This window comes from Ixodes scapularis, unplaced genomic scaffold (genome assembly GCF_016920785.2).
Source record: "Ixodes scapularis isolate PalLabHiFi unplaced genomic scaffold, ASM1692078v2 PGA_scaffold7__128_contigs__length_106722199, whole genome shotgun sequence".
Classification (NCBI taxonomy): domain Eukaryota; kingdom Metazoa; phylum Arthropoda; class Arachnida; order Ixodida; family Ixodidae; genus Ixodes; species Ixodes scapularis.
The window spans coordinates 87,369,101-87,391,126 of NW_024609882.1; the positions used below are offsets into that span (position 1 = coordinate 87,369,101).

Below are 22,026 nucleotides of genomic sequence, written 5' to 3' on the forward strand. Positions count from 1 at the left end.
GGCCATAGCTGTGCATTTGTCCTCTGGCTGCGTCCGTGTAAGTAGCGGCGTTAGTGTCATCTTTAAGAAGTAGTTGTACCTCGTCTTCGTGTTTCCTGGTACCGCTATTTATTCTTTTAACTTGTGTTATTTTCTTGATTTTGCGGGGTCGGTCTTGTATCAATAACTATATATCTCGTCTTCCCATTGTGAAGGAGGCTTCGTAAAAACGTGATGGGCCTCGTTGTTGTAACCAAAAGCTCTCAGGATCTTTCTTCCGGGTACAGTTTTTCAAGCCTCAAGTTTTGACTGGTCTTGTTTCCTTGTGCTATTTCTTCGATGGTGTTGAGTCCTCCGATCTCGTAGAACGCGTCCACCTTGGTGCATGTGGCAAGCCCAGTGATTGTTCTCAAGGCTTCCCTGTTGTGGTGGTTCTCTGTGGTGTATTATACTTCATCTTTTTCGTCTTTATTTTTGTTGCTATTATACACATAAAAGTAAAACAAAAGGAAGAAAAAAAAAAGAAAAGGAAGCTCTCAACGCAGTGGTAGCAGACAACGCGCGAGACGGGGAAGCAAGATCCGACTGCAGCGCCGCTAGTTCTCGTGACCACCACCTGGGCCACTCGTCTCTGCAGGCGAGAATTGACTCCATAAGTGTGACGTAATGGGTGCAAACAAACCGTTGCTAGGGTCGTTGTCATGGACAAATACATGTGGCTATACTCGTTTTCACCTTAAGAACCGAAGTAAAACAAGTCCGGCTGGTGGCGGAGTGTTCTGGGTTTCCACCAATGAAATGCCGCGATATCGCGTAGACTTCACCATTCTCCGTCGGGAGGTGGTGGGATCTACAATTAGAAACCGAAACCAAAACGAATTTAGCACTGCAGCATCCTCTAGTGGCAAAAAGCTAGAACATACCTCGTTAAATAGCGTTCCTTTCAGATTAACATGCTTATGCTCTGCACAATTTTGCATCGCTTCTTTAAACTGTCTTCAATAAACATATCTTTGTATATCTAACATTGTTTATACCGACGGCTTTCTAAAAATACCATGAGAAAAAAAATAAATGTGTGCCAGTTTTCGCGTATTTCCAGTTTTTAACGGCAACCATGGAGCGCTAGAGCAAAAAGATCAGCTGACATCATCGACATCGCCGCAAACTTGATTAACTGGGATTGATCAGACCTGCTACCAGCCACAAACCTATGTTTGCATAGTTTATTCTGTCTAACATACCTTTGTAATGGGCAGTCGGTTTTCTTGTGTGTCGTGGTGATTTTCAATTTTTATTCTTTAATTCTGTTTTCTTAAGTTCCGTGGTGTGGGGATGGTGGTACAAATCCTGATTATAAGCAGAAACAGCGTGGTTGATGTGAAATACGTTCTTCCAGGATCCCATGAAAGCTTCTGCTTGTTGCCCGAGTGACCTTGTGTGAGGATGGCGATAAGAATCCCGATTATATTCTGAAACAGCATGGTGAATGAGAGATATGTTTATTGCCAGAGCGACCCCAAGGCATGTAGGCGGCAGTTTGTGAGTTTACTTTCCCACAAACCGCCTGGGGAACTGATCACTGCAGTAACGGAGCTATCTCATTCTCAATGAAAGACTGGGCTGAACATGATGTTTAGACCTCAAAATGAGGTGTAAGCGACACTGAATTCGCATGAGGTGAGCAAGTGAATTGTTACGCTCAGGGTCACATCCCAGAACAATGATGCCATTTTGGCATGCCGCCCAACACTACGTCTTCTTTCTTGAATGAAAACGACCCTTAAAGTGTTATTGTGTACCTATAAGTTTAGCAAGCAAAAAGGCAAAATGGCGCCTGACACCTCTGCTGTAGATGGGCAAACTAGCGAGCGCAGTACAACTGCAAACTTTTTTTTTTATGGTGAATCTTTGTAATGGTTATCCACGGTGCAGTGGGATACATACAACTGATTTCAAAGACCTCGAGAAGCCATGAACAAGGCTATTACGTAATGAAAGGTAGAATCACGACAAAAACATGACACTGGAGGCTAGGCGTGTATGAAGTCGGGAATCCAATTTCGCAGTATGTGAATGGTCCTCAAAAGAACCGCTCTCTGTTCTGGGGTATGACAAACAAAGTCCAAAGTTCTAGCCACTTTCAGAAGAGAACATGTCCTAGGGGGATATTAGTTCACGGTCAATTCTATTTTAAAGGCTGAACACCGAAGATCTCTTCATTCTCATCCTCGTCGTCAGCTTCGTCGTCGTCTCCACTCTCCTCCTCCGTGTCGCTTGCATCGAGGGGCATGATGACTGGCTCGAGGTTCGACTCTGGGACATCACATTCTCGAAACTTCGCCTCCATTTTTTTCCCATGCTCTACACAGTCATGCCAATGGACAGCTATTACGTTGTCTACTGCTTCCCTCAAGAGCCGCTCGGCGTCATTGGGCTTGAATGTGATGTTCTTGGAGGCGACCTCCTGCTTGACTCGTGCCCATATCAACTCTATGGGATTTAGTTCGCAATGGTACGGTGGGAGCCTCAACACTGTGTGTCCGGCGTCCGTAGCCAAGACGTCAACTTTGTGCTTTGTGTAGCGATCCTTCACCGTTGCCACGATGCTCAGAAGGTCTTTTTTCTTCATTTTGGCAGTCCAGTCTAGGTTCTTGGAAGAGAGCCACGGCTGGATCTCGCCCTTCTTTGTTGCAGTTTGTGGGAACTGCTTCAGCCTTTCTGCTGTGGTATGGTGCGTTGCCTATAACAATTACGCTGTTAGGCTCGATGTGGTCCAGTAGATAAAGAAACCATGCTTCAAACCTGTTCGAGTCCATTTCATCGTGGTAGTCCCCCTTTTTCTTCCAAAGGAACACGTCCAGGCAGCCGGACACGAAGCCAGTGTCACTACCTGCGTGGGTGACAATCACTTTTTCACCTTTTCCAGAAGGAACCTTTAACCCGGTCGTCAGTCCAGACATGAAGGCTTGCCTTGCTGACTTTATGGTGCTGTGGGTCCACAGCTTGTCAACTGTAAGGCCGGCGTTCACCCAAGTCTCATCTTGCGGTTCTGGGCTGTGTGCTTTCCGATTGCCCTCAAATACCGCTGCCTCCACTCGACGATGTCCTCTCTCTCAATTAAGAAGGAGTTGCGATTCCGTTTCTGTTTTTCTAAACCCATGTCCTTCAGCAGGCGATACAGGGTAGACCAGGAACAGGACGGCAGCACGTTGTCTACTTGGAGACGAACGGCGATTTTCTTCAACGTTGGAATCTCCCCCCGACGGAACAAATTGTGCAGGCAGCTTCTCACGGCCGTCAAAGTGCACGCGTCGTGATTTGAAATCCTCTTCCTTTTCTCAGAGAATTTCGGGCGCTTCTTTGAAGGAGATTTCACAGCTCCATTTGCACGTTTAAAGCCACGCTTGATCTCGTAGATCGAGCTAACACTGATCCCCGTTGCGGCGGCAGTAGGTTCACGACTTCCACCTCATTTTTTTCTTGGTACTGACGCCGCATTCAAGAATAAACGTTCAAAACACACTGCCTTGTCTGGCTCGACAGGACATTTCCACTTGCGTGAAGTTTGTAGTACACCCGAGGGGAAACGTCTTCAGGAAAGAGTGCTGACTTTACGGACCGATCAGCCAGAGTTGTTGGAGTCGCCATTTTGGAAGGCGAGCAACAGCGGATGGCCGGCTGGCTACGAACATCGATCCTCAGATCTTGTGAGGCGTTCAATTACGTGAATACACGCGTACTAAGGAGGCGTTTTATTGATCTTACTGAGATTAACAAATTTATTTAAGCTTAAATAACGCTGGCTTCCCAGATAGCAAATGTTTATCGGAACTACTTCGCAGAACGGAATAATATGTGCGACGGCATGCGGCCAATAAGCATGCAACGAGAGGGACATACCCACTTTTTTCTTAAGGTGAAAACGAGAATAGGTTTCGCTACGAAAACCCGACCGTTCAAAAATCGGGAGTAGGATTTAAACTTCTAAAAATCACAGATATAGAAAGCTTGACTGTCATATATTTTGCGACAGAAGTGTGCCGGTAATCGCTTGTTTCTGAAATGTTTACGACTGCAACTTCCGGTCCTCAAGATGCCTGCAGCGGACGACGAATGCAAGAAGAATGCCGTCTGCCATACGACCGTCGGCCAAGCCGGCGCCGGCGTCTGAATCGTGTGAATAAAAACGATATTCTGATATTGCATTTTTTTTTTCAGGCACTTATAAGAATTCATAGTGGGGTGCGATGCAAAATATGGTTTATCGAAAGTCCGGGCGTCGATCGAGATGGTTGTCTGCTAAAAGATCGCAATGCACCCGTGAGAAAAGCCCTTCAGGCGATCGGTAGAGATCCCATATTTTGTTTGCGGACTCGCGCTATGGGAGGGTGCTTCGTATCTGATTGTAACCTTCGCGTGGAGAAAGATTCTTGCAGTTTCTTCAGATTTCCGCGAAACCCCAAAACACGAAAGAACTGAATAAAAAACAAGGTGAGTTTATTACAGATTGTACTCTCATCGCGGGTTCGGTGGAGATCTGAGCACATTCATTAAATTTAATGTATAGAAAAAAAAATTGCGAAATTGCGATAGACATGCAATATTTTAATAACCTGACAACCTCAATAATAATAATAACAAACGGCTTATCTCGACGGCGTACGATTTCTTTCTTATGCTGGCCGGCACTACGCCGGTAATGCACTTCAAGTCGTCGAAACTGATCTGCATGACGTGGTTTGATTTTACGGAATTTTCGCCCCTCTGAACTAAGCTGGGTTCTTCACAGAAAAAAACGCACATTGCGGAGGCCTCTGCGGCCATGGCGATTCACTTGCTTGTGTTGTTCATTTACCGACGCAATTCAATGAAGACGCCCGCTGCAACAGAGGCCAGCAAATCTATCGTGTCGCCTGCTGCCAAAGCAAAGCGGAGTGGAACACTTCAGAAATGGCTTTCATCGTTGCAATACGACGCTGAGATGACAAGAACATCTTCATAATTAGATATCAAGAAGTTAGGTTGCTTACGAAAAATTATTTACTTACTCATAAGCGAAAATCTAGCCTCGTGAGGAGTCTCCAGGCATTAGTCCATAGCAACGTCCCTAGCAACCCTTTGTTTGGACCCAGACGCCAAGTTGTGACGTCATCAGCTGCGAAACTGAGCTTGCTCCAGTAACGTTGGGCAGGGTCGCGGAGAGCACGAGGAGTGAAACTCACGTGACTTCCGGCGAACCCACTTTTAGTGACGTAGGTCGATGCTTCCCTTGTCACCGCCCCGACACCTTGCGGTACATTGTTACGTCACAGGGCACTGGCGATCACTTTCCATTTTTTTGGCGTGTCAGACGCCATTTAAGGCTTCAGGCCCCAGAAAGCAAGACTTACAGGCGCAAGACGAGCCACCGAGGACACGAGCGAAAACAAAAGAAACAACAGCAAGCACGAGACACCAACGAGAATTAACCTTAGGGCGACCTCAGCGCAACCTCTCGGGCGCTCTACTAATTGGCGCAACGCCGGGAAGCGAGTTCCGATACTTACTTCATTTAGTAACGTTGCGCTGAGCAGTTGAAACGGTCGATTGCCATCATTCAAACCAGCAACTTCCTCGGCATTAAATTCCGTCTTAAAAACCTGTGTAATATTGCTTTTTGCTCAGCCGCAAATTGTTTAACCAGTTGTAATGGACGCAAAAACGTTTCCTGTGACTTCAAATAAAGCTTCAGATATCTGACAACAACGACTTTAAGCCACACAATGTGCAAAGCGGGTTTCATATGCAGCGATTTTGGCCCTAGAGCGGCGGCATTTCTACCGTCGCGGAGCACTGGCCAGCCGCAGCGGCTGAAGGGGTATCCACACGAAGGAGAAATCCGCCCCTTTCCTCCGCGGAGCGCGCATCACGTGAGACATACGTCATCCCTTTTTGATGCCTCGTGGCACCGTTCTCCTCCGTGGCGGAGGCGCGGAGGCTTCGTATTTTAGCATGAGAGCTCCGCAGGTGCACGTGGCGGAGCCGGGGACGGAGTTTCCCGGGCTGTTGACGTCTCAACATCCGTCCGTGGAGTTCTCCTTCGTGTGGATACCCCTTGGTATCCACACGAAGGAGAACTATCAAAAGTGCAGTTAAACGTCAGCAAATGTGTACATGTCACCTTCACCCGCAAAGAAAATAAACTTCACACTCAGTATTATTTAAATAATGAACCACTAAAAAGTGACGGTAAAGTAAAGTACCTGGGGGTGACCTTATTAGCAGACTGCAAGTGGAATGCGCAAATTGACGATGTCGTCATGAGGGCGGGACGGGCACTCGGTTTCATCCAGCGTAATCTAAAAATGTCTACACAAAAAATAAAAGAACTTGCATACCTTACCTACGTTCGACCTCTTACAGATTATGCTTGCACTGTGTGGGATCCTGCTCAGCAAAATCACATAGACGCTTTAGAGAGGATCCAAAATCGTGCGGCACGCTTCGTCCTGGGGCTGTACGACCGCTTTTCGAGCGTCACGGACATGAAGAATACATTAGGCTGGGATTTGCTGACATTCAGGCGGAAAAATTTCCGCTTAAAATTTCTATATAGCATTTATAATAAACACACTGGTATTAACGGTTTTCATTACCTTCTACCCCCTCACTATATTTCCCAACGTAAAGATCATATCCACAAAATACGCGAATATTCCACCAGGACGGAACTGTGCAAAAATTCTTTCTTTGTTAGGACCATTAGGGATTGGAACAATTTAAGTGTTGAAACTTTTTGTGCCGCAAATGCAGAAATGTTTTTTTCTATGTTGTTCGCCCCCTGCAATAATGCCTCAACGGCGCTGCAGGAGCTACCTGAATAAAGAATAAAGAATATATATATCTAATTCTGGCGGCAATTGCTCTTTTTAACGAGCGTCAATGAAATAGACATGCTAATAAAGAAAAGGAGATAAAGAGAAAGATAATGAAAAGAAAAGGAACTAGAAAGTCAGAGAAATGGTTCGTAGTCACTCTGAAGTATCACGAGTAGACTTTCCACCATGCCTCCAGCCTCCTCTTTGAGCACATCACATGTTTGTTTTCCTCCGTGAAACCGAGGGCCTGCTCAATGCGGGCGCCGACGTCTGTCGCAGGTACGATTGCCGGACCCTCAAGGAGCAAGTGTTGGATAGTTTTTTCTACCTCACCACATGCACTGCACACGGTTTCGGTCGGGCTTCTTTGCTTCACCTATCGCGTTGCAACTGTCCACTAGATTATGGAGGAGGGTGATTGCTGTTCCTTTCCTCGGAATTCGTTTTCGCAATAATTTACGGGGCTCTTTTGTTACTTTCCTCGCCTGAAGAAACTTGGGTTGCGTGGATATTTAGACAAAGCTTAGTTGGTCAGCCATTTCAAAGTTACCGCGAGTCACTCGCTGTAGATGAACAATTTAGCCAGTGCAGTACCAAATGCATCGCCCGAGTCCCAACTCGGAAGCGGCTTGTTCGCGCGCTAGTTAGAAAAACGAAAGTAGACGGAGAAGAACTGAGCGACATTGACGTGTTTTTTCCAACACAGATCGTCACACCAAGTAAGACAAAATGTATTCCGCCCTGTTCAGTGAGCTGCTTATCAGTGAAGTGAGAAGCGTCGGGTTCTGGGGGACGCGCAGCTCAAAGAATTTAGAAATAAATCTAATAAAAATGTTGTTAGAAGCCGTTGTAACCAACTGTGCGCCTGTGCTTGCTGCAAGCAACATTGGCCGTCGCAACGGCAGAAAACGCTCATGTAGAATGAAACCTCGCAATCCGTGCCGCTGCGCCGATAGTGGCAGCGACTTCGGCCGTGCAACCACTGCATGTGAAACCCGCTTAATGGTACGTTTACAACTGAGAAGAAATCCGCTGCCGCGAGAGCGGATCCGCTCCCGGTGGCGACGGAGACGAGCGGGTTGCGTTTACATCTATTTCCTTCGAGCGGCGCCGGCGGCGCCGGCTGCAGCATATGTTCTCGTAACATCCCGTCAAATATGACGAGAAGGCGCGAGAGTTCCCACCTCGGCTGTCTCTCCCGGACGTGCCTGCTCCCAGAAGAACGCGTACTCATAGGCAGCGTCGCGCTGCGCATGAATGTCACTTCCGGTCAGTGAAACGCCTCGTTCCGCGGCAGAAACAGGTCCCGGATCTATACGGCTCGCCGCCGCGTTTTCCGCCCAGCGTTGCACCCCAGCGGCAAAAGCTGGTCGGATTCGCTGGCGGATCTGCAAGTGTAAACGTACCTTAAGTGTCGTTAACCCTGAAGCGGAAGTCCTTCAGCAGCACTATATAGTGCGGTGGAGTACGTGGTTGTGGTTTTCCGCGTGCGCCGCAAGATCGGCACTACGGCCCGTTGCGGCAGGTTACGAATACTGATGCAATAATCGCCGAGCTTGGCGGACTCCAGCGAATTTCAAGTATCGTGACGACTAAAATCGCTATATATGCAATGCTTCAGAGTCGAACACCTAACTGATTGGATTAGATAGGAGTTGAGTCTGCGGCTCTCCCCTTTGCATCGGGTAATCAACAGTAATGGATACTGGATCTAGCCTAGACAGTCGCGTTTCCCGCGACTTCCGCTTCCGCTAGGTGTTCCGTTGGTCGGTTGCACTCCCTCCGCCGATGTGTCTCTCTCCACCAGACTTCCGGCCGCCTTTTTGTCACGTCTACCGCCGATCGAACGTTCTTTTCTTCTTCCTCTCCGTGCTCTTCAGCGATTCGGAGCACCAGTGCTGCTGGTAGCACCGTCGTACCAGGGACCGGTACGATGTGCCAGCACTGCAGCACCTATCAGGGACCTTATAATCATGGTTGCCAGTTATCTGATTCTTTATCTAAAATCACAGAATACGCTTTTCCGTCCTCCCTCGCGAATGTTTAAGCAGTTGGCGACGAAGTAGAACATTATTACATGAGAGACCTAACATCTGATCTAATGTTAAAGAAATCGATTTTTTTTTTATTTTGACAGTTGGGGGTGTGGTTGGTTCAGCACTAAACAGCAAGATAGCGGCGCCCACAACAGTAATTGGGACAATAGTGCAGATACTTTAACAGAAGCTTACATAGTGGCTCTACTGACAACACGATCGCCGCTCTTGCTGTCTAAACGCGCAGCCTCAGAAGCTCCCACTGAGTAAACGCGATGATACAAGCACTAACTAACTCATGTACCAGTACTGCACATTGAACTCCAAAGCACGGAGTGGTTGTGGATCGTTCGAAATTTGAAAAGAAAATTTTCCTGAAGTAAAGGGCAAACCGCTGTTTTTATAAACTAAGAAGCTGTTTAAAAAACAAGCCCGCATTTCCCCATACTTGGTGTGGGCATTGGAGCGAGCAGATACAAGGTTCGAGGGTGCTGAAACTTTCGCGCATGCACCACGCGGGCAGCGCTGACAGCTGACGCCACGCAACAGCAGCTATGTGACGTCAGAGCAGGGTCAGCCTCGATCATTTCCCGACGCGAGATTAGAAAACAACGAAAAGGCTTCCTCCTGCACCGTCTTTGCCGTCACGTTCGCACGCGCTGACCATTCCATTCATCTCCTACTGTATTCGAAGGTGGTCGCTCAGATTCGCTCAGTCTTTCGGACGGATTAATTGCAGTATTGTATGGTCTTTCACTCGACATCAACATTCCCTTGAAAGCGTAAGTGCGGGCAAGGACACTTGGTACTTTGATTGGGAAATACTGCCCAAGCGGCACCACTCTGAAGGGTTTTAATTTTTTTTCATTTCAGATCGGCTGCACACGATTCACCATCTGTTAACCTTCCTCAAGTTCCACTCCAATAACTACGAGAATGGGTGAGCTACTGAGATATTCGCTGCCACACCTAATGCGCGATTCACACGATGCTAGTCTTCTTCTGACTTTGGTTTTGTGACGTACAGCACCGAAGCTTCTACCATTTGTTTTAATACGTTCGTACTACTGCTTATTTATATGCTCTAAGTTTGGACTGGTTTGTAGTAGAGCTATTCAAATTTCGCAACGTCGCAATGGGATCGCGCCATATTCCCACTGACTGTGGAAACTTGGTCCCTTCCTTTTGAAATGGACGACAAAGGGCGGCGGGGTGAATCTTTTGAAAGGCCTGGCTTTGGGGCCGTAGAAAAAGAGTCCGCACTAAATTGCCTGGTTATAGAGAAGCGACGCCGTGACGTAGATTACAGAAACCGACGGTCGCCGCGACGTTCCTCTTCGCCGATTTTAGCGCCTCGCAATGGGGAATGGCGGGTGTATCTCTGGAGCGCGTGTTAAGCTGCTCCTTTCCGTTAACACTGCTTGGCGACAACAGTCTGCGGATGTCTCATTACAATAATTCTAAGCCACCTGGGGTCACCCGTCTAAGAAGCGTGGCGGCGTCCCGCCGGCGCCCCAAGTGAGCCTTAGCCACGCTGTTCCGCACTGCACCTCGGTTGCTAAGTGTTACGTCCCGCCGTAGCTCTTTTTAATCATCCAATCCGGTGCGGCCGCCGTTCCTATGCGTTTTATCGTCTATAACCTCTCGAAATAAACGACCAGGGTGCGGGTGCGCGCTTTGAACGCCCGTTGAATTTCCGGTCGCCGGCTTTGGAGACCTGTGGACACATGGGCTGCGGTTCCGTTCTTCGGCTTGTCACGACGCTTTTCATACGCAGTCGTCTTACCATGTCACCGGGCTCCAATTGCGAGTTGTCGTCGCCGCTGCATGTACAACATATATGCACAACAGCCAAATGACTGTTGTTTACGCGCTTCACGCGCGCATCCTTCATGCACACGCAAAATCAAGTAACCAGGGGCCCTAACCTAGACACTTGGCAAAAAAGTAGGCGAGAAATGCGGCGGCCTTGACTGGCCGGCGCCAAGGTCAAGCTCGGCGTCGGCCAATCACTGTCGCCGAATTTCTAGCCGACTTTTTTGCCAATTCTCTACATTGGGTCCTCAGATCTGTTTGCAGCACGGAGAAGATTAGGTTTAGACGGAAGTGCTCTAACCAAAAACCAAAAAAAAACAGTTCTGCCTGACGTTTCAAAACCTGCTCGGTTCCTCCATCAGGGGTGACTAAATCGCGAGGAGCAGCAGCTGTTTTTATCTTCTTCTTAGTTTTTTTTGGGCTCGTGTTTTCTTCTTTTATGCAGATGGTTTCTTTCTTGCTGCCGTCGTCAGGTGGCGCAATCCATGGACATACACTAGAGTGATTTCACTCACACGCGCGCTTTTGCTTGGGTTACCTTGGGTGGTGATATGTGTGGCATTTTTCCGCCCAATCGTCTTTTTTAATGTATTTTGAAGTGCGCGCAGTCCGATGTTCATCAGCTCGAACGCGTAGCTTTGGCTAATGCAGAGACGCCCTTTTACCATCCATGTCAAGCACCGAGTGCGCGAGAGCGTCGCGCGCTGGCACATTCAGTGCAACAATGGATGTCTTCACTCTGAGACAGACAGGCATGTACGCACCCTAACCTACACCGTTGGCAAAGCACCCAGTTACCTGTTAATGTTTTCCGGCGTGTGTTGTATGTTCCAAGACTACAGAAAAAGCCTTTTTCAGAAGTATGGCTCTGTTTTAATTACTTGCGCGTTCGGGAAGCCGATTTGATGGTCGTGAATATCGCAGTGTTCCACGACGGCGCTGCGCTCGCGGTCGAACTTGCGTATGTCGTTCTTATGCAGTTTGATTCGCCGAGAAAAAGTTTTCGTCTCGCCGATGTAAGTGGTGGGGTACTTTGCACATAACGTCTTGTGGACCACTTCCTGTGCTCTTGTTTTTGGGAGGCGATCTTTGGGTCGCGGCATGAATCACCCCAGTGTCGAGACAGGCTTGTGTGACACTTGGATGTTTTCTTTCCTTAGCACACGCGCTAGCACTTCGCTGGTCCCGCTGACATAGGTGACGCTGATGCGCGCGATGGGCCGAGGCTGCGTGTGTTGTGATGGCTTTTTGTTTTGGCACGTACGACCATTGCGACGGGCGATGCACTGAACAAAGCTGTTGCTGTAGCGATTGTTATTCAGATCAGCAATGATGGTCTACTTTTTTTTTTCTTCTATCGGTCTCTGATAAACAGATCGCCATTGCTCTGTATAGAAGTGTGGAGACCACTGACGCCTTGTGACTCTTTGGATGGCTCGAGTCGAACTGAAGGAGCGCCCAGTGTGCAGTGCTTTCCTATACACAGCGAACTTCAGTTCTTCCCCTTGCTTTTTCCCCAATGCATCTAGCAAACATAAGATTTCGCATTTGGCGGCGAATTGAATGACAGCTTCAATGGAATTGAGGTGAGCCAAGAAAGGATTGACTTCTCGTTTCTTTAAAATACAGAAACAGTCATCCACATAACGCAAGAACTCTTTGGGCTTGCTGGTGAAAGATCGTAGTGCTCTCTGCTTGATTGTTTCCATTGTAAGATTTGCCGCCCTGACTGAGACGGAGGCACCCATTGCACTTCCGCTGACTTGCTTGAACGGTTCACCTTGGAAACTGAAATGTGGGCTGCCGAGGCAGAATTCGAGTAGGCGACACAGTTCATCTACGGTGAGGCTGGTTCTTGAGCGCAAGTTGTCATCTTTCTCGAGTACATCTCTGGCTGCGGTGACTGCCAACGGAACTGGGACGCTTGTAACAAGTGAAACAACGTCGAAGGATACCATACATTGATCGTCGTTGAGTCTTACGTGCGAAATACTCTCTACGAAGTGCCCGGTGTTTTTCACATAGGTGGACGTATTTCCCATGAGAGGTACCAAATCTGTTGTAAGTAATTGGAAAGTGCGCGAAGTGGCGATGACGAGAAGTCTACAATAGGTCGTGAGGGAACGTTAGGCTTGCGGATTTTGGTGAGCCCGTAGAAGCCCGAAGTGGTTGCGAATTTATACTTGAATCTGTGTAGCGGCAACAGCAATTTTACCTTCTTTGTCGCACGCGCGACGTCACGATTGCAAATTCGCAATTTTGGTCGCCAAATTGAATTTTTATTGGAAGCCCGATTCACCGGAGCGCTATTTCTTGCAATCCCGCAGCTGCAACGTCGAACATTGCAGCTTTCACCACGCCTTTTCTGCCGCACGAGCGTCCTAGAAACTATAAAATGGCAAGCAAAATCGCATCTGTGAATCGGACATAAGTGTGTGCTTACACTTGCGCTTCGCTGCTGGATCCACGCTAGCGGATAGGGGATCTTGGTGCCCGGATGTGAAATCGACACGTCGCTGGCGCAAGGCCTGGACGTTACCGGGACCGATCCAGGTTCTCCGCCAGCCACGAGCGGATTTCGGCACACGGCTCCAAAATCTGCTTGCCACCGGCGCGAATCCGCGCCCGAATTCGCAAGTACTTGTAAACGCACTTTGAAGGCTGGAATCCATGGAGCGAAAAAATCGACTTTTGATCGGTTGGCGGTGTTCACTCTGCTCCTGGCGCCAGAAGGGTGGCTAAGTCAGGCGCAAACAATTCTCTCGCCACCCGTGCACGGATTGTGAGGTCTACTAGAAAGCTTCCGCCTTTCCTTATCAGGTCGTCCCAGTATCCTTAGTGGAAAATGGATCGGTGTCAAAGATAAACCAAAAAACATTTCTGGTTCCAACATGCTGGCACGAAGCGGGCAATTGGATTCGAGTCCTCGCCGTGGGATGGTGTAGTGCTCGTTCTCGGTACGAGCTTAGCAGATTGTACACCGAAGTGCCTGTTTGAACGCATTCGAAAAGTGAGTACACACAAAAGCAGCTGGTATTGCTGCTTCCGACTTAAAGCTCCAAACAGAGATCGGTACTCCGACGTCCATTCACCCACCCATTTCCTGCCCTTCCTGACTTTTTATTCGTTTTAATTATTATTGCGAAAATCTGTTTGTGCGACAATGCCAAGTTTTTTCATCACTTAACCCTAGGAATGTACGGGGTCCCGCGTTTGGCTGGTGTTCGACTTCGTAATATGTGTGTGCGCATACAAAGGCGAAGGATGTCACCGGGATGAGAGACAAGATGTCAGCAAATCGCCTTTGGGTTAATCACGGAACATGGATCCTAATATTTTCGTTAGATTTCTGTGCCTGCCCAGCGAAGCAGGGGCTCGTTGCTCCCTACGAAGTCACGCCTCGGAAGAACACCCTTAATGTGAAATTGTACCATGCTTGACGTTTTGGGTTGTTTTTTTCGACGATTTATAACTTTATTGCTACGTATGCTACAATTATAAGGTAAATGTCAAATAAATAACAGTTTTTCAAGATTACTTTAATGTCTCGATTTTACGATTGTTTTTAGCTGATAGTTAATTACTAAGCATTTAATAGACCACAGGCTCTGATATTGAAAAAAAATATTTCTCGAGCTATAACGTCCCATCCTCCACGATATTTTACGTGAGCGCTCAGTTGGCTATAATAAATAAGAAAGTAAGCAACAAATTGTATAGATGATGTATATTTTTAACTAAAATCAATTTTAAAATGACATTAATTTATGGTCCTATAAAAACGGAATCGTATCTACTAATCAAAATTACGTAACATGAAATTAAGAAGCATCCTTCAATATTACATTTTTGACAACTTGCATATTGATATATTACACTTTAAGAATGTCATTAGAGCTCAAACATTTCCCATTCAGTTATAGCGAATTGCGGTTTCTTAATATAAAATACACATGGCGACACATGTTCAAGAATAGCTTGATATGCATTTGCCGTCGTGTGCCGCTTGGAACGTCACGTGACACACAAAAAAAACAAAAAAAAAACAAAAAAAAAACAACAGCGTTAGATGTCAGCTAGTCAAAAGCCTGGACGCCCGCACTGAGCGAGCCAGAGGTGTCAGAGCAACAAGCTCGAGGCAGCGGGCCCTCCACAGCTGCTTTGCGCGCGTTCCACTGTGCGTCGGTACAGACGCCTCACGCGATCTAAATGAAATGGGCGCCATGAAAGCGATTCCGCCATTTGGGAATCCACCAGGTAACATTTGAATGTTTTTATCAGTTGCGAAAACTATTTTCGGCGTCATACTATTCTTGTCTGAATGGTTCGACAATATTTTATTTCAAAAACTACCCCGGTGACTCTTAAGAGGCAGTAATATTAGAACAAAAAAAGAAATGATTAATACGTTTCAATATCTCTGAGCCAACGCGCTGCCCCATGAGTCCATATTTGTCGGGTTTAAATACTTCCGAAGCGCCCGCAATCTGACGGAAACCAATCTGAGATATCGGTTGCACGTCAAATGATATCCAGTCAGTCGAAATAAACCCGTCATTTTTTTTTTTTTTTTATTGGAGGCGTTAGGTAATTTTTGTTGGTTTGGCTTGTAAAACCCTAACATTTCAATGTCTGCTTTGCTTTTACTCAGTTCGGAGCGCAGCCGACGCTACCGGTTGACGAAGCCACCGAAGCAACGCCAAGAGCGCGAGGTAAAGCAGTTCGTTCTCTTTCTGTGCCTGTGGCGACCCCACAGGCACAGAAAGAGAACGGAGTACTTGACCTCGCGCTCTTGGCGTTGCTTCAGTGGCTTTGTCAGCTAAACTAGATCCACCAGATTAGCTAAGATTCATACCAATCTTGGTGCTTAAAATGATGGTTGTCACTTATCTGAAGCTTTATCTGAAATCTATGGAAACGCTTTTCCGTCCTCCACAAATGATGAAACAGTCCGCGAAAGAGCAAAGCAATGTTACGTATGCTTCCTAACAACGAAACTAATGCTGAGGAAGTCGCACTTTTGAATCATGACGATTGGCTAGTTCCGATTCTCTGTTTTTCTTTTAATAATAAAAAAACGCGTTGTGTTTTAGCGCCAAGCTCAACCGGCAAGCGGGTCAAGGTCATAGAAACGACAGAACGCCGGGCTATATTTTTGTACAACCTAGACGCCAAGCTTCACGTCAATAAATAGCTTCACCGTGACCTGACTCGTCATCACAACGCCAAGCGATATAATGACGACTCCTTGACGTCAGCGTCGACATCGATGTTGACAACGCGCTTTACATGACGTCAATACTGCGTTCTGACGTCATAGTGCGTTGACAACGACGTCGATGTCAACACTGACAGCGAACACAGCGACGCCACGCGACGTCGAGATGAGGGCTTCCTTGATAATGAGACCCCATAAAAACTCGTCGCGTCAGGTCTTCGACGTCGTTGTCGACATGACGCAACTCGACGTCATGACGACGCCGTGACAACCTCACAAAATCGACGTCATCGGCGACGACGACGACGTTACACAACGTCAAGACTTCATCGTGACAGAGCGTCGATGGTGATGTTGGCGAAGGCGAAGACGTCTCAGGCCGTCAAGACTTGGTCGTGACGTCGTTATGATGTTGACGACGACGTCAGGACGACCTTACTGTGACGTCATAGAGATGGTGGATTTTGCGTGGGGTGTCGACGTCAACGTCGGCATCGACGACCACGTTCAAGTCGTCCTCGATGTGGCGCGACTTCATGACCGTGTTACAACTGCAAATTTATGTCGCGTAACCGCGTGGTCCTCAACGCGACGCAATATGACGACCGCGTTGCAGCGTTGACTTGATGTAGCGTAACTGCCTCGTCCTCAACGTGACGCGATATCACGACTGCGTTACAACGGCGACTTGATGTCGCGAAACGGCGTCGTCCTCGACGTGACGCTATACAACGACGGCCTTACACAGCAATTTGGCGTCGCGTAAAGCGCGTTTCACATGCAGCGATTTTGGCCCTAGAGCGGCGCGATTTCTGCCGTCGAGGCGCTCTGGCCAGCACCAGCGGATGAGTGGCACGAGCGCCGCGACGGCAGAAATCTCGCCGCTCTAGGGCCAAAATCGCTGCATGTGAAACACGCTTAACGCTGCAGCCTGCGATAATGTCGTAGCGTCGTCATAACGTTACGTCGTCGTGACGTGATGTTTCGACCTTACCTCTGACAACAAAATCATAAAAAAATGCAATATGGCCCCTAAGGATATATATTTCCCATGTGAGCTTGAGCTCTGTCGTCGCTCACTTCGACTGCAGCGAAGGTGGCGCTGCCATCGAAGTTGCTTGGTTCCACCTGATCCCTTTCCATATTTTAATATGCAACTGAAAGGACCAGCAGAGCCTGTAGCTCACGCCGCTTTGTCGGTTCTAATTCACTTACAGTAAAACTTCGTCGCACGAGCAGCCGAAGCCCGGTGAAAGGCATCAAGCGCGTGCTCGAGCGGCACCTTCCACTGAATTGTTTGCCTGTCATCGACTCCAGAGCCGTTTATCGAGAGAGTTTGGCCATACATTGGTTTGAATAGGCGAGCATCTCTGGGCCAACCACAGGCCACGAAACAGCCCCTAGCGGTGGTCGTGAGCTCTAAATTTGGGACACGACTAATTCAAGCCGTTTTAGCGTCGCTAGAGTTAAAAGGTGTAACTCTCAGTGACTGAAAACTTGGTGCGTGCGAGGTTTTCGTCACGCCAATATTCAAGTGTAGAATAAACGAACGTGCGCTCCAAACCAGGGCCAACTTGCTAGAAACAGCGTCTCAGCTGAGACGGGGAAAGAAAGCACTGCCAAGCCAGCGCACGAGCCGAGCGGGACTCCGCGTCTCCAGACGCTCAAGCGCCCCACCATTTGCAGTGTTTTCTTTCCGCCAGTCACAGGACGATGTTCCAACAAGCCAACATCAGCAGTGCAGAGAAAGGCATGGGCACGAGCGCGTGGCTTTGGAAAGTGGTTCCTATGCACGAGTTCTCGTACAAACAAAAGCGTTTTGCTGAGCTAGGTTCACGCGCCTGTACCTTTGTCTTCACTGGCGACATTTGTGAGATGGAGCAGAGAGGCGGAGATTGAACGCCTCTATTTCACGCTTTGAATGTCGTTTCCAATATTGTGACGTTGCGGTCTCCTGATTGGTCGACGCTGTGTCACAAATTTAGTTTACGCTCTAAGCGCGGGGGGAATATTCGGCGCTGGCGGCGGCCGTTGCTCCGCCTATTGGCCAAACTCTCCCAATACACGGCTCTGATCGACTCTTCCAGAAAACAAGCGCACCGTTCAAAGCATTGCGCTGGCTTTTATAGCTTTTAGAGCTCTCAAACCTTTTAAAACTCCATTATAATCAATTCTAGTATTTCATTTCTTTTTATTAGATGCACGTGTCTATGTTTTCATCTTTTTTTTTTGTTGTCTTCGGCGTTTACGTGCCATTTTTTTTGGTATATAAAATTTGTCCAGAAGTCCGACAACTATAGGAAGTATTCACTGGATAGCTAGGTTCGACATTGTACATGTACCTTTTTTTAGTACACGGAAGTGACGTCATCACGTCTGATTGGTTGGAAACAAAAGTGACGTAATTTCCCTAGAAAAATGTGGGCGGAGTCGGCAAAATTGGGCGGAGTCGGCTACCGGACGTGACAACAAAATGACGTTTCGTTTTGTACCGAGTACGTTTCAAAAGGTACTTGCTCGGAACTAGGTGTCATTGGCAGCATGTTTTTGGCGGCGAGGTGTCGCCGTCTCGTCACTTCGACTTTTTCTTTAATGGAGCTTTTTTTTTCGCCAGAAAGGCTGTATCGGGAACACCGCGATGCATTCGAGCTCCCGGAGGAGATCTTTCGGAAGCAATACCGCCTGCCCAAGATCGTGGTGCGGTGGTTGTGCGACGAACTTCGCGAGGAACCGGAGGTGAGGAGAGTGCGTACCACGTCATGACTGTAGAGCTTCAAGTGTTGTGTGCACTGCGCTTCTACGGCACGGGGAGCTTCCAAGGCATGGTGGCGAGCGACGAACACGTAGCGCGGGACCAAAAGACAGTCAGCGTTGCGGTCCGCGCCGTGTCCGTCGCTATCGTGCGTCGTCTCGGGGTCCAGCGTGGCTGGATCCACTTCCCCGAGACGCCGAGCGAGAGGTTCGACGCGGAGAAGGGCTTTAGGCTGCTCGGCAGGATACCCGGCGTCATCGGTTGCGTGGACGGGACCATGGTCTCCATCGTCGGCCCGTCCAAGAACGACCCCACCGTCACGAAGGCGGCGTACTGGTGCCGCAAGTACTTCTACGCCCTCAACGTGATGGTGGTAAGTACACTCATGTTACGTTGTCAAAACGCGCCCCAAATCTGTAGAAAAAAAAAAGGTATTGCCGATTCGGTTTAAGTATGCCGTTTTATGACTGCGGGCTGTGGGGTCTCACGACTGCGCGAGCGTGTGCTCTACGTAGCATGTGAGCCGTGAGACTCTTCTCCCAAAAATAATACTTGTCTGCTAAAACGTGCAAGCTTCCGTAAAAAAAAAAAAAAAAAAAAACATATTATTTTTGTTTCAAGGTAGTTAGTTGTACCTTGCTTCCAGGAAGGTGTGTTGACATGCATGTGTCAGACAAAATAACTTAAAAGGTTCTGAAATTGCGACTGCTTTGTGAACCATAAGTACAATCTACTACTTGTGGATTCAGGTAATTACATGTCAATATCTCTCTCACTTTCAGGTGTGTGACGCCGACTGCTGGATAATGTGCATCGACCCACGGTATCCCGGGTCGGTGCACGACTCCTTCGTGTGGCAATTTTCCTGGCTCCGAAACCAACTCGAGCAAGGGCAGGTGCCACGCGACGGCCGGTTCCTGCTTGGTGAGCATACTAAATTCATTCCTTACGCACTGGTGGCTCCCACTGCTTGAAAGCCACAGTACCACATTGTTGTGAGGCACACAGACACAGTTGCTGGAACTCCTTGAAGTGAGACAACACCCAAAGTTTGGCCATTAATCTCTGTTTATGTCCACATAACTCTCACACTCTGCAGGCTACGAAAGCCACACTACACCAATCTCACGACAGTGATAGACTGTGCAAGGCATGCGACCGCAGTGCGAGTCGCTGTCCGGTTCGGCCCACTCACTGTTACTGTCTGCCTGTACCCTCTTGCTGGTTGGTTTTTGCATGAAGTTGGAGCTCTTTCACTGATACCTGGGGGCTCGCCTGGTCGCTTTGACGGTCGTCAGTTTGTACGGAATGGCATCAATTCCTCCTTGGCCACTTGGGGCTCGCCAAATATGTCCTCGGGTCGACTCTGTCCCACACACTGGATTCTTTTCCCTGACCCTTCTTCTTCGGTCTGCTTATATAGCTCCTCCTATTAGACCCTCCGTGTCCCAACAGGACCTGACTCCTTTCCAATCTAACCACCCCCTCTCTTTTCCCCATCTCCAACTCCACCGAGGATTTGGAAAGAGGTTCGTCGAACTGGCGCCTTATCCCCTTGCTTGCCAAAGACAAGGCCAGCGTGTTCTGCTCTGCCCGTGCCTAAGGTCACGGCCACACTCCCAAAAGCAACAGAGCTTTTATCTGTCGGATGCAAGGGTCTAATAATGCACAATAACACAGCACCCCTAAGGAATCGTGCACACATCCCATACAACCCACCAGGAAAACACATTAAGTTACATGAAATAATAGGGAGTTTGCAGGCAAGCTGGTGCTAATTAATCATAATGTAAACTGATACTGTAGTGCAGAAATATTAACACACTTTTAAGTCCCACTTAAGTTACATTATAATTGACATAGTGGCACACAGCTGTTTTCTTGCCTTTTATTTTAAAAAGTAAAGAATGTAATATGTTCCATCCTCTACATGTGCAGGTGACAGCGGCTACCCCTTGGAGCCTTGGCTCATCACCCCTGTCCCCCGGAACCACGCGACCTCCACCGCTTGCGGCCGGTTTAATAAGGCGCATTCCTCGATCAGGTCTGTTGTGGAGCGCTGCATCGGGCTGTTGAAAAACAGATTCCGGTGTCTGCAAAGGCACCGGGCTCTGTATTACCACCCTTCAACTGCCACCGCCATTATTTCGGCATGTGCAGTGCTCCACAACATCTGCCTTGCATCGAGCGAGCCAGAACCGGAGTCAGACTGCGACCCTGAAGAGTCAGAGTTGGAGTCTGAGCCGAGCTCGGACGGTTCTGAGCCGAGCTCGGAGAGGTCAGCCTTCCGGTCGGCCTCTCGGACAGGGGGAAGGCCCTGAGGCAGCGCCTTGTCGCCCGGTTCGGAACCCGCCGCAGACGTGCCCGTGCGGAGCGCCACACGCAAGGGGTCCGCCGCCACGACGGTAGTCCCGACCACCAGGGACACCGTCGGGAAGCCCCTCAGCGCCCTTGCTGCGGTGGTGCCCAGCACGGACGCCGCCAGCGACAGGGAACCTCTCGCCACCACGACTGAGGTCCTGACCACCAAGGACCCCGTCACAACCTTGCCCTCAGTGAAGCCCTCCCCGTGGAAGCCGTAAAGTGAACACTTCGCTTCCTGCTCCACAGTCATGGCCGTCCACAAGCTACATACTCTCTTCAGCTCCTACACCTTGTGAAGTTCGTCGCACAGCCAGCGTGCTGCCTCCAGATACGTGTCGAGTGCATCGCGGTGAAATCGATACAGCCTTTTTTTTTTATTTTTATGAGCAGAAGGCACGAGACGCAGTCGACAGTGACAGAAAAGGTTCGGAGGTTTAGTTGCCAGACCAACAGGTCATCTGGATTGCCCCTGCAAAGAACTCAGAAGTAATTTAGACTACCTCTAGAAAGAAATGCTTGCTTTTGCAGAGATTGCGCTCTTAGTTGCTGATTGAACCAGGGATATTGTTGTCATGGACATTGTTTCATTTTACAAATGCTTCAAAGCGTCTTGCCTTCTGCTCCATTTTATTATCTCTCTTATGGTACTTCATCAAAGTTAGGTGATTGTGTTATCTCAAGACAGTGCACATGTAGTTTGTTTTGAAAATTGCTTTATTTCTTAAAGAAAAACCTGTGACTTCATGAATAAAAGTGTGATAACATGGAATGTAATATTTCATTCTTGGAAGTAAAAGTGAGCATCGACTGGAACCATGTAAGCAATTGTGCAATCTTAAGTATATATCACAGATATCTTGTTGAACACTCTGGTCTTATTTGAACACAATAGTTAAATTTCGAAAGGAAAAAAAATATATATATATTCTTTGACTAGCATACCACCATATAAACACTGGACCACTTTGAAAGAATTATCACAGATGTTGCGCCAAACATTCT

The 22,026-nt window shown here is 48.2% G+C and overlaps 1 protein-coding gene across 2 annotated transcripts; it reads left to right on the forward strand.

Annotated features, from left to right (window-relative positions):
- The first annotated feature begins 18,529 nt into the window (after positions 1 to 18,529).
- On the forward strand, positions 18,530 to 21,793 carry LOC121833284 (putative nuclease HARBI1). 2 transcript variants are annotated; one of them, XM_042286427.1, is made up of 4 exons: positions 18,935 to 19,033; positions 19,443 to 19,584; positions 20,599 to 20,704; positions 20,821 to 21,793. In XM_042286427.1, the coding sequence occupies exons 1-4, from the start codon at positions 18,938 to 18,940 to the stop codon at positions 20,879 to 20,881; spliced, it is 405 nt and encodes a 134-aa protein (XP_042142361.1). In that variant the 5' UTR covers positions 18,935 to 18,937; the 3' UTR covers positions 20,882 to 21,793. The 2 variants fall into 2 exon arrangements, with proteins under 2 accessions (XP_042142360.1, XP_042142361.1); XM_042286426.1 differs by having other exon boundaries at positions 18,530 to 19,033; positions 20,599 to 21,789.
- Positions 21,794 to 22,026: the final 233 nt, after the last annotated feature.